Source organism: Colias eurytheme, chromosome 21 (genome assembly GCF_061535395.1).
Source record: "Colias eurytheme isolate Ceu_HAF_F1 chromosome 21, ilColEury1 Martin Lab GWU primary, whole genome shotgun sequence".
Taxonomy (NCBI): domain Eukaryota; kingdom Metazoa; phylum Arthropoda; class Insecta; order Lepidoptera; family Pieridae; genus Colias; species Colias eurytheme.
The window spans coordinates 8,770,037-8,787,176 of NC_143000.1; the positions used below are offsets into that span (position 1 = coordinate 8,770,037).

The 17,140-nt window shown below is 33.1% G+C and overlaps 1 protein-coding gene across 4 annotated transcripts in view; it reads right to left on the minus strand.

Moving 5' to 3' along the window:
* ct (homeobox protein, cut) overlaps positions 1-17,140 on the minus strand; it is a 135,390-nt gene that overhangs the window by 59,110 nt on the left and 59,140 nt on the right. For all 4 annotated transcript variants that reach the window (XM_090114405.1, XM_090114407.1, XM_090114404.1 and 1 more), the window contains exon 3: positions 11,652-11,972. In XM_090114405.1, coding sequence (XP_089970531.1) covers positions 11,652-11,972 — 321 coding nt within the window. The remainder of the gene's footprint in view (positions 1-11,651; positions 11,973-17,140) is intronic.

Sequence of the window (17,140 nt, forward strand, 5' to 3'; positions counted from 1 at the left end):
TCTGTATTAACTGTATTTCAAGAGATTTATTTAGTCTTATTTAAACAATGAAAAAAGTAATCGTTTATTTTCCTATGTTTAACTACCAATAAAAGTCTGTTTTGTACCTTATTCTAAAAATATAAATAAAAAAATAAGAAAACGTCTTATAAGAAATTTCTTATAGACAGGCGGAATCGAACCTATTATCCACGGCTGTTTTGCACGGTGGCACAAGGGAGCCGCAACAGCATTGCAAATTGCTTAACTATTTACATTATCGATACGATCGTGTGAAAAGTAACGAGTTGTGTTTGTATGTGTGTCCGTGTGTACTGTATGTTTATTTGCCTATATAAAAATAGTTAAACTAGTTTCAAATATCTTTTACTATAAAATATACACATAAAACTCAGATGTTCAACAGTTGTTAAAATCAGTTCATTTGGTGATTTCGATTTGAACTAATAAACCGGTCAAAAGAAAAGGTACCTTATTCATCTATTTTTAAGATAGAAATTCGATAATCTTTACTTACAACCCGGCCGTGTTGTAAGACATCAATCAATAAGGAGATCGCAAGCTAATTCCGACTATCATAAATTGTAGCATTAATTTAACGACACTATTAGATGGCCTATCCATTGGGAACTATTCCGATACAAGAAACCTCCACACAACATAACATAACCTAAAAAATTTGATATGCCAACACCAACTCTAACTCTAAGATGTAGAACCTATAATACCATGCACTTCCAAGGATATACGTCACTATGGTATGTGCAATTGTTACCAACAAAGCGGTTTATGGAAAATCAATCGTATTGCCCATCGATAAAGTTGTTTTCCCCTTGTAGATATAAGAAGAACATTAGGTAAATTGCTTAATGCTTAAGCGGATGGTGTAATGTTTTGTTTCGGGACAACCATTGTTTTATTTAAATAGATATTCATTTGTTTATAGTTCTGTTCGTTTAGAAGTGGTTAACCGTAATGAGAGGTACCTTCGAATATTTTAAGTAACCAGAAGGGATTGTTTTTTAACTGCGTTAATAAATAAATAGTAAAGTTGTTTTTATAGTTACGAATAACTATGGCAAAACTTTTTATGACATGTTAAAATTGTTTAAAAAAATTACATACCTAAGTACCTACCTATTTCTTAAATAACAATAATTTTGTAGTTTTTCATACATGTTTTAACTTTTAACTAAATAATGATTCGTATAAAACTATGTAGACATCACATTCCGGAAGTACATATTAAATCAAACATATTCACTTGCAACAATCACATCAAAATGAACACAGCCATTACAAAAATTTGTTACATTGCAAAAACACAAACAAACAAAAAAAATACGCACCTAATGCCAGCTACACTATACTGAACGGATATGCGAGCCGATATGCCGAAATGATGAATAAAAATTGATTGTGTAATATATTATCAGCAGTTTACTATATTTATATATAATATACGATAATACATACACGTGTGACCAAATATTTTTGTTGGTTCTCAAAGTTTGCGTGCCTAATTAATTAATTTTTAAATTTTAAAACAATTTTTTATTACTTTAAAGTTATAACTAGGTAATGGGAAATAATGGGAATAACGGTTAATCCATACTAATATTATAAATGCGAAAGTAACTCTGTCTGTCTGTCTGTTACTCAATCACGCCTAAACTACTGAACCAATTTGCATGAAATTTGGTATGGAGATATTTTGATACCCGAGAAAGGACATAGGCTACCTTTTATTGCGAAATATGTACCACGGGCGAAGCCGGGGCGGACCTCTAGTAAATAATATGTAGAACGGCGATAATTTTGTATTAAGGTACATTTTTTTGTTACTTCAATAACACGATTACAGTTACATAATATGAATTATCTATACGATTTCAAATTTCATCCTATCATTCTGTTCAACGCAATGACCAAAATATTAAATCGACAAAAAATACATACCCATATTATATTTATTATCTATATATGTATGAAATAAATATATTTTTCATTTTCATTTTCATTTTTCATATTAAAAAAAAAAACTAATCAAAACTTTGAAAACCACAAAATTCTCATAATAAGTTACAACGATTGGATCGTAAATAAATTATTATTTAAATTTGACCCGTTACCGATAAGCGGGCCGTTGACACACAATTGTTTTTAATCGATAATTGCCAAAATCGATTTATCTCTCACTTGCGTCATCTTACGGAAGATCAAACATGACAACAATTGTTAAAAAAAATAATAAGTTACAGGTAGGTAACAAGGAAAATAAGGATTACGCTGGATTAAAAAGTTTTAGATACAAATAAAGGATGAATATTGCAATAAGAAATAGGTAATTAGGAAAGATGATATTAGAGAATAATTACTGAAATTATTGAAATTACAAAAGGAGTTACATTTAAATGACTTCGAAGACCACCCCACACAGTTGAAGTATACGCTATTATGTATTAAAGAATACAGTAACAGAAAAAAAAAGCAATTTGATAGATACATTCTTATATTATCCTGAGTCTTGGCATATAAATATTACTAATTTATAAAATACTAGCGGTCCGCCCCGGCTTCGCCCGTGGTACATGTTTATGTTTTCTCTACATAAGAACCATCCTCGTACTTCAAGGAATGTAATAAAAAAAGAATTATTGAAATCGGTTCAGCCGTTCTTGAGTTATGCGCTTACCAACACATTTTGCGATTCATTTTTATATATAAAGATTTAAAAAAAAAAACCCAAAAATATACCCCAATAGTAAAGCCAAAACCTCATATCGACAGAACAGAATTATAATAACAAAGGACTGAATAAAACGAATATTAAGTTCCGTTTGTTTCCGTGTCAAAAAATTAATATTAACGATATCTTGTACAATGAAGTGGGGGAAAAAATGGGAATAATTTATGCAAGACGCTTTTGACGCTTTTGTTTCGCAAATATTCAATTTAATTGAAATATTTCCAAAGGCTTTTCGGTTTTTTTGCAGGCACACTGTTTTTGTAGCTTTAACAAGACGGAATTTTTGAGGGCTTTTAGTTCAATTTTTCATCAAATATGTCAACAATTGCTAACTATATTGTATCTATTTTGACACAAAAAGATCGTGCCAATCACGTTGAATTTAATTACATGATTAAAATATCATGCTACTGAGCAGAAGCTATCATACAATTATATTTTTTTTTATGTAATATTTCGTTGACCTACATAAGTCTCTTCAGAACACAGTCTCTACACAAACATAAATTTCAAATGTACTACACATTTAAAACTCAATTCAACAACATTTTGACGAAGAACCAAGAAAAAGCATGAAATAAAAAGGAAACCAATAAAGTAAGGTTAAAAGTACGATTCATCATTAAGCTTTCCATATCAATAGATCAGCCCTGAGTATAAACAGCTGGACATTCGTATGAATGGGTACAGCGCGACCAATCGATAGGTGACACTAATAACAAATACCATCACGCAACTATCACCACTATTGCTACACCATACGAATGACAATCCCCTGCAAAATCGTCCCGATCACGCAAAACTTCGCGGATCAAATCCATATCCGATTGAATGGTGTTTTATTAAGAACCGGTTAGAACCGGTTCGGACCCTACGACACGTGGTCAGCTTTTTGTCATAGTAGTAAAATTATCGGATGTTTTGTCCGTATGTAGATAATGTTCTAAGTTCTTAATATTGATGATTTATACGGCAGCTGATCGGGAACAACAATTGAGGTTATTATAATATTACGATATAAATCGACGGACAGAAATTCGTACTTATTTGTATAAGCCTTTGTATGGAACCAGTTTAGTTCTATCACCATTCTTATAGACAGGATACATTTCTATAGTAATAAATCTATAGATATTTCAGTTTATTGTTCGTGTCTTAACCTCTGAACCTAGGTTAGGTGATACTCGCACGAGCCGGTCGATAATAATATAAAATCGTTAAAAAATATAATAATAATGCTCCAAAGATTAATTTCGGTCACGTCAATATAGTCTTATATAGTATCAATCATGTTCAACATTACATAGGCTTCCGCACCCTTGGGGAAATCTTATCAGAAATAACGCAAATGCTGCACAAAACACGGAAATTTAATGCTATCCTACGAACAAAAGACAGATAAACAAAGATATACAAAAACAAATGAAAAGCAATAGCCGTATTGAACAATTCCGCAGTAGGTTAAAAATGATAATATTCGCCGAAAATTGAGCGTAACTCGAGTCTGATTACCTTTTATCTAAGGTTATTATGAGAATACACAAAATTCACATCGGTCCCATAAAATGTATCAAAGGATTCCATTATTAGGGAATTCGCAACTGTGCCACCCTCACCGGGGCTCCCCATGAATCCCTAATGAGTAAATTAACAGCACCTATTGTTTAGGACCGATGTTTTTTATATTGGAATATTAATAACCATCTCTCCATTGTCTCGGCGTTTGGGGCGAGAAGAAAAATGTTCTGTGGAACGAACAAAGGGGGGCAAAGTTTGATTCGATTGATTTTTGCATTAATTTCAATAAAAACAATGGACGAGATTGTTTTGGACATGTTGTAATTGCATTCGAGGAAGTTCGGAACGGTGTGGAAGCCCAAGAAAATCAATTTCGATTTAAAGAAAAAATTGGAGCAGTTTTAATTATACAAGGGCCGCGTTGTACTGAACGACGATCGATAAGCTCATAGATAAACGTTTACAAGAAACGATTCTGATAATAAGCTCAATTATCAACCAGAAAGCAATTATACAGACGCTATTATGCGGCATCTCACGAAATTTGTCAATTACGGGGAATTCGGTCGATCAGACAATACCCCCCTTAATGGATACATAGAAACAAATAGGGCTTTATACCGATAATATGTCACAAATCATCTTCAACGCTACACAAAGTTTATAATGAATTGACATATTCTCTACACGTGTTGCCTGCTCCGAACTAACGCGCGGCGACATGTGACAGCACACATGATTTATATTCAAACCAAACTAAACCTTACCCCCGACAAGTTTCAGATCAATTTCGATCGAACCGCAAACAGAATCGCAACGATGCCCGCTATCGAAAATTGATTCTTATTAGAGAAATCGAAAGTCAATTTTCAATTGAACACGTCGAAAACTATAAGTTCCATTATTGCTCGTGCGTTTTCTAATAAGAGGTGTAATACTCCAAGTGCTGTTAAGATGTTAGTGCATTGAATGTTAATAGAAATTACTTAAGAGTTACTTTTGGCCTTTAACGTCTGCGTTCATTAAACTTGAAATTTATCAATTCCTACATTAGCAATGGGTGTATTTAACTCAAACAAACATAGGCCGAGATAACAAAGATGTTATCCATGTTTGATTCGATGTTTTATGTATAGTATGTAATTAGTTCGAACACGTATCTGGATTGGGTCATTAATATTAATTAGTTATTACAATAACTTCCCTCTGATGACGGTTCCTGGAGGCGGTGAGGCGTTTGATTAAAATTTAATGAATCTATTGATTGAAGATCATTTGCTTTGGTGGCGTAACATCTGTAGCTACTGGAATCGTGTCACGATGCTCATATCCATTTATAATGACAGGAATAATTACTAGACCTCACGATTCAGACTAGTCTGGCCTGAGCGAGTCTAGTTAGAAGTATTTCAATGAATAATAATTTTTATTTATGTGTGAAAGTGACAAATGTCGATACTCTCTCAAACGCGTTTGTTTTTGAACACGCCGAGAAATATTATTGAATGCGAGCCAAATGTTTGACTAACAGAATAAACCGACGAGTGTTTATTTTATTATTGTTAAAATACACATTCATAATGTCAATGGAAACTGAATTTATAAATCTTAATTTATAGTTATCCTTTTGATTTTTGAAATTGGGTTTCTTGAGCATTTTTAAAGAATTTTCCAAAAATACATCTTTCGGAACAGATGTGTATTATTTGATTAAGAAACAATCTCGGGAAACAAAGCGCCGTGTCGAAAAAAGATTTTAGTGTTGTAAAAAGGGACAGTCGTACTAAACAAAGTGTGTCGGAGAGAGACAATAGTATTGTTTACATAGATATCAAACGGTAATTTACGTGTCGAAACGATGTGTCACATTTTCACATTTTTCAGCCTGACTCAGTTATGTCAACTACTGAGTAATAACGTGACTAAAACTATAGAATGATATCATTAGTTACTTTAATCGACTGCGCATCTTCGACGAATCCGTTATCAGCGTTATCTTAAATTTATGGATCGTTCTTATTACTTCAAAATGATGTTGATAATATAGATTCCCTCGATATCGCCTTTCGCGCTAAATTAGTTCTTATTGCTGGATATTACGATCACTATTCCGTGCTTTGTAATGAAAAAGTTAATAAGCCATTTCCTCACCTAGCACACGTAGTTTACTTAATAATACACGTGACGTCAGTTGTAAAACCGAGAATTACCGTGGATGAGAAACAAAAGTTTGAAAATAAGCAAGTCTTTGAAGATAAATAATTTATTGCCCCACTAAAACCTGCATAAGAAAGAAATGTTGATAAACATCGAACATTAAATATGTAACTGTTGACGATCGTAAAAGATAGAAGCCAGACGTAGTAGGCGCATACATAAATATCACTTCGTAGGAATCATAACTTTTATTAGTTTCACGGCGTAGACGTACTTGCATTCGGTAAATTAAAAGAAGGAATTGAACGGACGATTTGCGCGGAAAAACATTAGTTTGATTTGCTTCTTGATTTCGACCGGCTTTCGACTCGAGCGACGGCGATGATACTTCTTAACACATGAAATGAATTGATATACGATGTAGATAAAGCGACACTTTTGAAACCGAAAACATGTGTTCTAATATCTGCAATCTGAAGACATAGTAATAGTAATAGATGCAACAGGTGTGCCCCAGGGTGGTCGAATCGGGCCGCAACTCTTTTTTGTTTATGTTTCACGAATTTATCGCGTACGTTGACGTCTAGGCGCTCGTTTGATTCATGCGCCCGCGCTGTCACTTTTTAATACTGATTTGCAATAAAAACAGAAATTCACCGGCGATTGATGCGAGTTATGATTTACGTGGATCCTTTGATGTCGGCTGCTATGAATCTATCGAGTTAGTTTCTAAATATCGATGGACGTGGAAGTATAAATAAGCTTGTATGACATGTGCCGTAATTATGCGTTTAAATTGACTTTTCCGTCTATAAATAGTCGCTTTTTTATAAATATATTTTTTTTTTTATAACGAGAACAACGTTGCGAGCGACTTGGAACAACTTAATAGTAGCAACGCGCCGTAATTTGAGCCATTACAAAATTCCAATAGCTCTGATACGAAAGTTTTCAATATCGACACGCTCACGCTACGCTTGTCACGGCAAAGGCCAAATTGCTCCCTATTTTTTTGTCAAGTTAAAATTAGACTAATCAGCACTGAGTACAAAGAATCACATCGCTTTCATCATCGACAAAATGATGTTTACGTATCTTCCGAGAAACCGGAGCCCAGCATTCAATACTTGGAAATAAATATGTGAGTTTGACATTTGCTTTCATGTACGTTCCGTGTAATTGCGTTTTGAAGATCTTCTCCCTTATTGCGTGTGTGTTAGGGTTGCTTTTGCCGGTGCGTGCTCTTGGTTTTTTTATTAAATTATCGTGCGTGGCGATTTCAGAGATGATAGGTTGCGCTGGGGCGTCTGATTGCATCTCTTGTCGACATGGAGCTTTCTCTTTGATTGACCGCGATTAGACGTGCGTTTGTCTTGTTTGACGTGTTTCAGGTCAAAGGCAACTTGTATTTGTAATGGATCCGACGGCACTCGATATAGCTGAATTGACGCCACTGAACGGTGCAGTCTTCTGTGTTTTGAGTTCAAGTGCAATGTTTGCCCTCTTGTTATTTTTATTACATATGTATCGCGATGCATCGACGCGTGGTCAGAATACCTATAGGCAAAGGAAGCATCTAATTGTACGGCAATTGGTTGTAACCAATACGTGTGTTATTTTGTATTGTAACATTAAGCTTGGTTCTAATAAGCGATCATGTCAAGGCTCTCCATTTAGCATTGCTCGTATAACAATTTCAGCTCGCACTTGCGCGTTATGATCAACAGTTATATTACCCGTAAAATTACCATCCTCTTGCGTTATTTGTGTCCTAAACATTAAAGTAGTGAGGGCACATTGATCTCTTAGATATTCCATATTCATTCGAACATCATTAGTCATGCATATTCAAAGATATTCTGCGTCGATGCGGCAGCGAGTTTACGACACTGTCCGCCTAATAAGAACGATCTAAAAATAACAAAATTAAAATAAATCGAACGACAGACAGTCGTCATAAACTAATTTCGAGTGTTTTCCTTTTGGTGTGTGTAAAAATAGCGTCATTACTCTTTCATGTCCCGCTCTGGAGTGACATTAAGAATTTACTGTTGAATTGGAATCAGCGCCATCTATGCGTTAAAGATGAAAGATAAGTTTATTGCTCTAAAGAAAGATGAGCGTGATTTATGCGCCAATAAAGGCATTTGAATTCAATATCTCCTTTGAAATTTAATATTAAATTATTTTGATGGATGAGGTTATATAAGGAAATACAGATCAAAACAAATCGTCAGTTTCAAGTTCATGTACCAATGTTTTTATATCGAACATGCTTTGTATCAACTCGTTTGTTCAATAATGTAATTGTACGGGGGAAGTCGTAAAATAAGAAAAGTACGTAGTGAAACAAGAAAAATGTATCAACCGCACAAATTACTTCGAAACTCGAAAGAAAATTATATTTCGATCAAAACCAATTCGGGTTTTAATCAAAAAAGTTGGAAAACCAAATCGTTTATCGGTTGTCATCAAAAAGAAACATTCAACCCTTCTATGCGAACTTAATTAAATATTAATTGGTAAAAGAAAAATAACGAAGAAGTTATCCCTCGTTTTGAAAACTTTCCATGGTTTCTTTTTAGCTTAGTAATATTTGACCGATACAATTTGTGTCTCAATCGAAAGTCAATCGTTCTCTATAACTTAAATCATATGCTTTGACTTGTCTGTAAAATGAACCATTGAATTACAATTACCTTTCCTTTATTCATTACATCTCATTATCATATTTACTCACGATTAATGAACGCATTTATCGCTTTCCCAATTTAACATCGTGAATTGCCTGTACGATTTTTAAAGCTTAACTAAAAAGCATTCTATCTAATTCTTTGTCCGTTCCCAAATCTATGAGCATTTACATTTCAACACTAATATTCACGCAATTAAAACCGACAGATTCAAAATCCGAGCCCATTTACTCTTTTATCACTGATTAAGTCAATATTTTTTGCCCATGTTAATTATCCTGAAAAGTTCATTTCAAAAAATTTATTCAATACAAAGCACAAACATATTACGTTGCAAAAACAACTGTAAAGATTCGTTCGCTTTCACATAAAGCTTCAAAGCTCCATTGAGAGTTATAAAAAACCGATTCACTATTTCGGGGAATTTCGGTGATTCAATGGGTGACTGATGAATGCACTCGGAAGGTGTTCTGTCTGATGCAGGTTCTTTCACTGCATTTTGCTGAAACCCGATGGGATTTACCCCATTCGGGCGCGCTTTGTGTGGAACCAGTTAAACATTTTGGATACGTAATTCTAATTATATCTGAAATACTGAATTGCGCAGCGAACTATGCATTTCGATTATTTGCCGGTTCTCGTTTTCATATTTTCTATTACTCGCCGCTGTTCTATAGAAATTGTGTTTAATTTCCGTCGTTTTTTAACAACGAGACTATCTATTAATTCACAAACAGTGAATTTTCTATTCAAATGCTTTAAGAGTACACACGATGAAAATTATCGTCCAATTAGCATGGTGCTGAACACTTGATCGGTCCAATTGACCGTGCTAATGGCTTTTCTATTTCCTCAGTCATGTTTCTCTTTGCTTATTTTGTTAAACTTTGTAAATTGTATGAAATTTTATTTGTAACTATATGATGCTCATTTTTTATGTAAGAGTTTCAAGCCTTTTTGTAAAGAATTTTGTCAAATACATTAAAATCTGACGATAAAAATTACTATCCTGAATCGAAAATTCTTATGAAATTTTTCACTACGAAGCAAACATTTAAAATGCTAGATTCCTTTTCATCTAGATGTAATCTAGATGTGATGACCTATAAGCAACTGGACGATGATAAAGAATGCTTCCAGTTCCTTCATATATCTTAATATTATCAGCACATTACCACAACGACATAAACTCTAGGTGGGCGGTGCCAAATAGCTAAATTGATTTTAATGCCACATCACGATGTGAACTTATAACCGTCGATAATTCTGATTGATCGTTATATGATATTGAATAATATGGGCATTATTTAGCTCACGGAGCTCACATATTATTATTGAAACAATTTTTTTTTAACATTACTTAAATATCTAGGATTAAATTGGCTAGTTCTGGTTCTTGATGCAACTATTTCTATGTACTATGTCCACTTTTGCTCAGTTTTGACATAATTACACCCAACTTATTACTGCGTCTGTTTCTATACCAAAACAACATTATCCAATGTAACATACTACTATGGAAAAAATAAACAATAGTCCAAAGAAAACAAAAATACAAACGATCAAATATTTACGATAAAAGCACAATAAACAAGCGATCATTAACATCCCGTATCGAAGTGTTTAATTGAGCTACTTGCTTGAGCGGTACTCGTAAAACGTGATATTTATTTAGTGCAAGGATTACTCTTCGGTGCCGATCAATCATTCCATTGAATGTATCCTGTTTCCCTTCGCTAGTGCGATCGTAACTCGATTGGGTATCGATAATATTGACGGTATCGATGTTTTTTAATTATCAGTGAGAAGTTTGTGACGTCAAGTTACTTGACATGTTGAGAACGTTTTAAGTGGTAGCTAAAAAAAGATATATTAGAATGTGAATTAAAAAAAAAACTTTTAATTATCGTTTTTCCTAATTCTTTTTCTTAATTAAATTTTTAAAAATAATTGTGGATTGCACCTTTATAATAACAATTTTAGTATCTTTTGCTAACACTTATATCGTACTTTAACAACACTATCCATTAATAAATCAAGCCATGTTCCTAAAATAACCACTTGAAAAACTATCGAAACACCAAAAATCGATCACAATCTATCGATAAGCACGCGTCACTAGATCTAGCCAACTGTCAAATCCAATTCAGCGATGCCCCCGCACATGTAATTGATTTATTGATCGTACGTTAGATTCGATACGGCGCAAGGTTACTGCATCCTTTGGCTACAGTTAACCGACTGACCTCATACTTATAATTCATCTTGTATGGGGGATTTTGAGCTAGTGATGTTCGTCTGATAATGATTTGAGTTATGAAAGTTGGAGTAATTGATAATTTTGTTTGTTAGTAATAAGGTCGCTTTGTTAGGGTCTTTAAGAGTTATAAATAAATTGTAAATTAATGATTAACTGTCTAGAAACGTATGCTTATGGAAAAGTTTCATTTACTCTTAGTAATTATTTTACTATAAGTTTGAAATATAGGTACATTTCTTAATCTATTAAAATCTAGTATAGTTAACAAACTGACCTCTTTTTCCTTAGCAGCTAATTCACTTTCTAAATTGTTTCCCTGATTAACGACAGGACTGCTCCGTGACGAGTTGCTATTACTCCTCGCTGTGGCAGCCATTTCTATTTTATGTTCTATATCCTCATCAATATCTGGAGTTCTTCTTTTCTCTTCTTTTATAACTGGACTGAAACTGTCTATCCTCGTTTCTTGGTCCCTTGGTGTGTCTATGTGTGAGCCATTTGTTTTAGGCGGTACTGTGGCTTGTAGTGGTGTAGGACTGGTCGTTGCTAATTGTTCCTTTAGCGTTGTTACCTCCTTCTCCGCCAGGGTAGCTCTCTGTAACAAGGAATGGCGAATTTAATACATGTACATCGTCAGATTATAAAATAGTCTGTTTTGTAGACGGTTGCTTGTCTATATTGATTACTATTGTATTGGAGATTTAGATGACTGTTTATGGTCCGATATATATTGGGATTTAATCTCAGTTATCTATAGTTGTATAAGTATTATAATAAACGTGAACACAATAATTGTCCGCACATTTAGCAGCGGAAGCATCGATCCGTGGTTTTTCCACGTTGTATTTAATCTAATTATCAGTTCCCATAGCATTTGTTCTTGTGGCCGGTGACGCTTATCCTTTGTGCCACTTCCTGTGCCATTCATTCATTCATTCGTTCATTTAATCTCGATCTCATCAACGGATGCAGCGCTGATTATTGGCCATTCTCGAATTTACCATACGATGGTCTATTAATTGTGGTTGATATTGTTTTTTTCGCTTAATTACGATGCTTATCTCTCAATTATCGTTTGTTTTATTTACTCATACAGGATGTATTGGTGATTATAAGTTTGTTTGTTTGTGATGGGTTTTATTTGGGATATATAATTATACAATAATGTATTAAGAAGTTTTCATTCAACCACCTCGTTCTTCGATGTTTTATGTAGTACCTACTCAAGTAAGACCTTATTTCATTTTGCAAAGTATAATTTAATTTATTTGCTCTTAACATTGAAAGTGATTAATAGTATCATTCGTTATATTAATTAACGCCAAGATTTTCTTTTTATCCAATATCTTTTAAAGCTTTCGCAGATGTTTCCGATTACGTACAAATCTTATGCATTAGATAATATCTCAGTGAAAGGCTTCATTCAAGTAATTAATGGTAAATCATTAATTTCTTTGATGTAAAATTCGCAACGCACGCGTGCGTCGTCACGCGTCGAGTGTTGGATAGCCATCTGAAGCTTATTAGAGCTATACAGGGTGTTTCGTGGAATAAAAACCAATCTACCGCCATAATAAATCAATAAAATGTCACTTTTATATTGAACTTTAAAAAACAAACAACTAAGCTATAAATCAATAGTTTTTTTATCATTTCGCGATAACTACTATAACTATTACCTATTTTAATAGGTATGATATTATCTGACTCATCGTTTGATAAACAAAAACAACACGTTCCTAGAAATAGACATGTCTAGCCGGGGATCGAATCTACAACCTAACGATTAAAACTATTCTGTTATTACTGTATCACTGACAGTCAAGTTTTATTAGATTTTCTTAAAATATATCGTAAAAATACTTCTCGTATGTCACTAAAGTAATTAAATTTTAAAAGCTCTCATTTAATAAAATCTTAATCAAAGTTTTACCTACCTAATAATAATCTACCAAGTAATAGTAAAAAACGTAAAAAGGCCTACCTATAGCACAATTTCGCAATTTCTCTTCTGATGAAATCTTGATAACAATCAGATCAATCTCAGTGGTTTGATAAATAATAGTCATATATTTGCTTTATATCCGTAATTGAATAATAACGAAGTATTTTATATACCTTTATCACCACATACTATCATTTAAAGAATAACTAGTGGTCCGCCCCGGCTTCACCCGTGGTACATATTTCGCAATAAAAGGTAGCCTATGTCCTTTCTCGGGTATCAAAATATCTCCATACCAAATTTCATGCAAATTGATTCAGTAGTTTAGGCGTGATTGAGTAACAGACAGACAGACAGAGTTACTTTCGCATTTATATAATATTAGTAAGGATTAGTCTGTATTCTATACTAAGCTTCTCATTTATTACACGGAAGACCAATTATTTGAAAACTAACTGTTCGCCGCGGTTTTACCCGCATCCGCTCCTGTTGGTCTTAGCGTGATGATAGCCTAGCCTTCCTCGATAAATGGGCTATCTAACACCTAAATAATTTTCAAATCGGACCAGTAGTTCCTGAGATTAGCGCGTTCAACCAAACAAGCTCTTCAACTTTATCTGACCTTAATATTTTCCTAAACTATTTCAAAGTTTTTATAGTGTTTAAGGTAAAATTATTTTGAACTTTCAATATATCCTAGAAACTACGCTTTATAGTTTTTGAACTTTCATGGGAAAGTATCATTTCAAAGAAATATACGGTTCTTGTATTGGTACTAATATTATTGAAACGAACACAAAAACTTTTTAAAACAAAACCAGTCGATGAGTCAGTTAGCAACTGTAGTGATCAATCAGGCAATTGAAGAAATCACTGGTTACGTAATCCGATATGACAAGGCTGCACCCACGGATTTCATTGCTAACCTAGGTATAGGGGAATGCTATTAGAAGAGATAATATTCAAGATATTACAACTAGAATCAAGATATAGATCTGTTTAAAATGGTTCTAAATTATCTATAGGTATATGGAGTTATAAGAGAGAAGCATATTATTAGTTTGTTATAGATGTATTTGTGGTAAATTAGACTTTGCCGCATCTAGATCCAGGATTTTTAAGTACCACATCATAATGCTTCAGACGTCATGCATACACTGAGAAAATTTTGCTTTAGCAAAGTACCAATTTAGCTCGGTTAAAAATTATTCTGCTGCATTCAATCAAGACATATTTAAAATGTGCATTAAAGCTTTGCTAGTATTATACAAGCAAGTATTGCTAAATATTCTTAGCTATTATTAAAAAAGTACTTATTTATTTCAAAATTAACGACTCGGTCAATATTACCTTTACCGAATTAGGTTCAAAATAGACAAGCTTACGTTATTATTTAATGATAAGTAAGTTATTTATTTTTAGACTTAACTATAGTTGGCTACTATTTACACAGAGTTCGGTTAAAAATAAACAAGCTTACATCATCATTGAATGACAAGTAAATCATTTAAATTTAGACATAATATTATTTGGCTAAAATTAAATCACTTGCTATGAAGCATATAACCGTGTTTCTTACTTAAAAACAAACAAGTAACTTATCTATTGGTACATAAGCATAGCTCGGCAATTAACAATGGAGCGAATACTATTTTTGACCGAGTAACTTGATAAAAATTAAACAAGGAATTGGCTGCGTAGCCTGCAAAGTCGGCCATTTCTATCAAATCATAGTCGAGTGACGAACGTGTCTGTTGAAGCGCCGCCTCAGCACCTATAAGGCAGATTCAAATTTATATTAAAAACAATAATTTTTCATCATCATTTTGAATTTTAATCAAACTATTATAGAAGAGCAAGATGCAGAAGACAAACTATTATGGCTCAAAAACTCCTCTGAGCCATGGACAGCCGTAGAACTAAAGTGGCAAGAAACTACAGAGACGAGGCTAATTGCAAAAGAGTTAACCATAGCTCCAATACCTCAATACAATGAATATGCTGCTCTTAAAAAACCCAAAGGATATCTTCTGGTGAGTTAAGTTTTTTAGAATTTTTTGTCTGCTTTAGTTTAATTACTTTTGTATACTTACTTACGTTTTTTTTTATTTGTTTACAGCTAGAAAAAGATATGAAAAGCAAAGGACAATATACCGAAATCACTGAAAGCTTCCCCACAATCAAACCAAAAATAAATTTGAATTAGTAAGTTACTTCTGATCAAGCATCATATTGTCATATACCTATTACTTTAATATGTAAATTACATAAGGTAGGTACGATATAGTTCCGATATGATATCTGCATATCTACACATCAAATTTGTAACGAGGTTCAACCAGAATATATTTTTATAATAGAAAACGAACAATATGTAAAGAGCTTATTGTACTTAAATTTTTTTTGGTGCAAAAAATGTTTAAGTTTTAGTTTATGATCATTTTTCCGAAGACGAATGTGAATTATGTTTCAATGAGAATAAATTCAAATGTTTAAAAAAAATGACGGATTTACTTGTTGGGTTGTAATAAAATTATTAGATCAAAAAGATTACTTATTCTCCTAGCTTATTCTATGGTTTTTGCCTAAACTTTTGACTTATCAAATACATTTATAAGTACAATTTAGGTGTATTAACTTGCTTACATTACCATAATGGTTGTTTGTTTTTATGTAAACAAACCTAAACCACTTTCATTAGAGAACAAACTCCAACATCGCGAAATAAAATCAGCTGTTCCGTAGATTTTGGCATAGTACCTAGATAATTCCACTTTTGTATATTATGAAACAGCTGATATTTCTTTTACGATGTTGGATTTGGTCCTATACCTAATTAAAGTTGTTCAGGTTTAGTCTGAGTCATTCCTTAAAAGTTTGCTCATGATTTATATTTCACCCTGTTATTGTGAAAATTAAAACACAGAACTCCAGTATCGTTTCTTGACATTGTGAATTGTGTACTATTTTTAAAAGTAGTAGTATTTAAGTGTAAGTAGCAGATATGTTACTTGAAATGATTGTATCATGTACTGAATAAAGCTAATTTCATTAATGTGCATAATTTTCTTTCAGTTTCTTCTAAGTTTTTGGTGTGTCGGCAAAATTAGTGTTGTTTTCCTACATGAACGTTTCATTGGCTTTTTTTCCGACATGCCAAAATTTTTCCCACTGCATTAATAATGGTAGAAATGACAACATATCGAACTAGATAAATATTTTCAGTATGAGCTGAACTCACATTGTATACAGGGTGTAACAGAAAGGGGGTACACATCTAAGCAGGGCGTGATGTACTGATGAAACTGAACAGTACATCACGCCCTGTTCGCATGTGTATATCCCCTTACACCTTGTATAGGTTTTACGAACATTCACAGGTCAGCTTATACTGAAAATATATAGCTTAATATGTGTCGTTTGAATTATTACTTGCAACCAAGTATTTTAGCTATGGTTACCTAATAAACCCGCCTAAGAATTCAAAGTAACTTGGCTAAATATACCAATCTTAATTGACTAGAAATAACAGAGTATATTTAGTTATAGTTACCCAATGAACACGATTGACAGTACCCAGTAACTTGGCTACGTATACAAATTTTTAATTGAGTAGAAGTAACAAAGTAGATTGGCTGTCCCTACCCAATAAATATGATTAACATTATTGTGTTACTTAGCTAGTTTTACAAAGCAACATATTTGAAATCACTGAATTACTTTGCTAAAAACAACAGAGCACGTTGGGTATTGTTAAAAGAGTAACACGATTGACTATAGTAAATAGGTTTGTTAAGTTTACTGAGTGAATAGGTTAA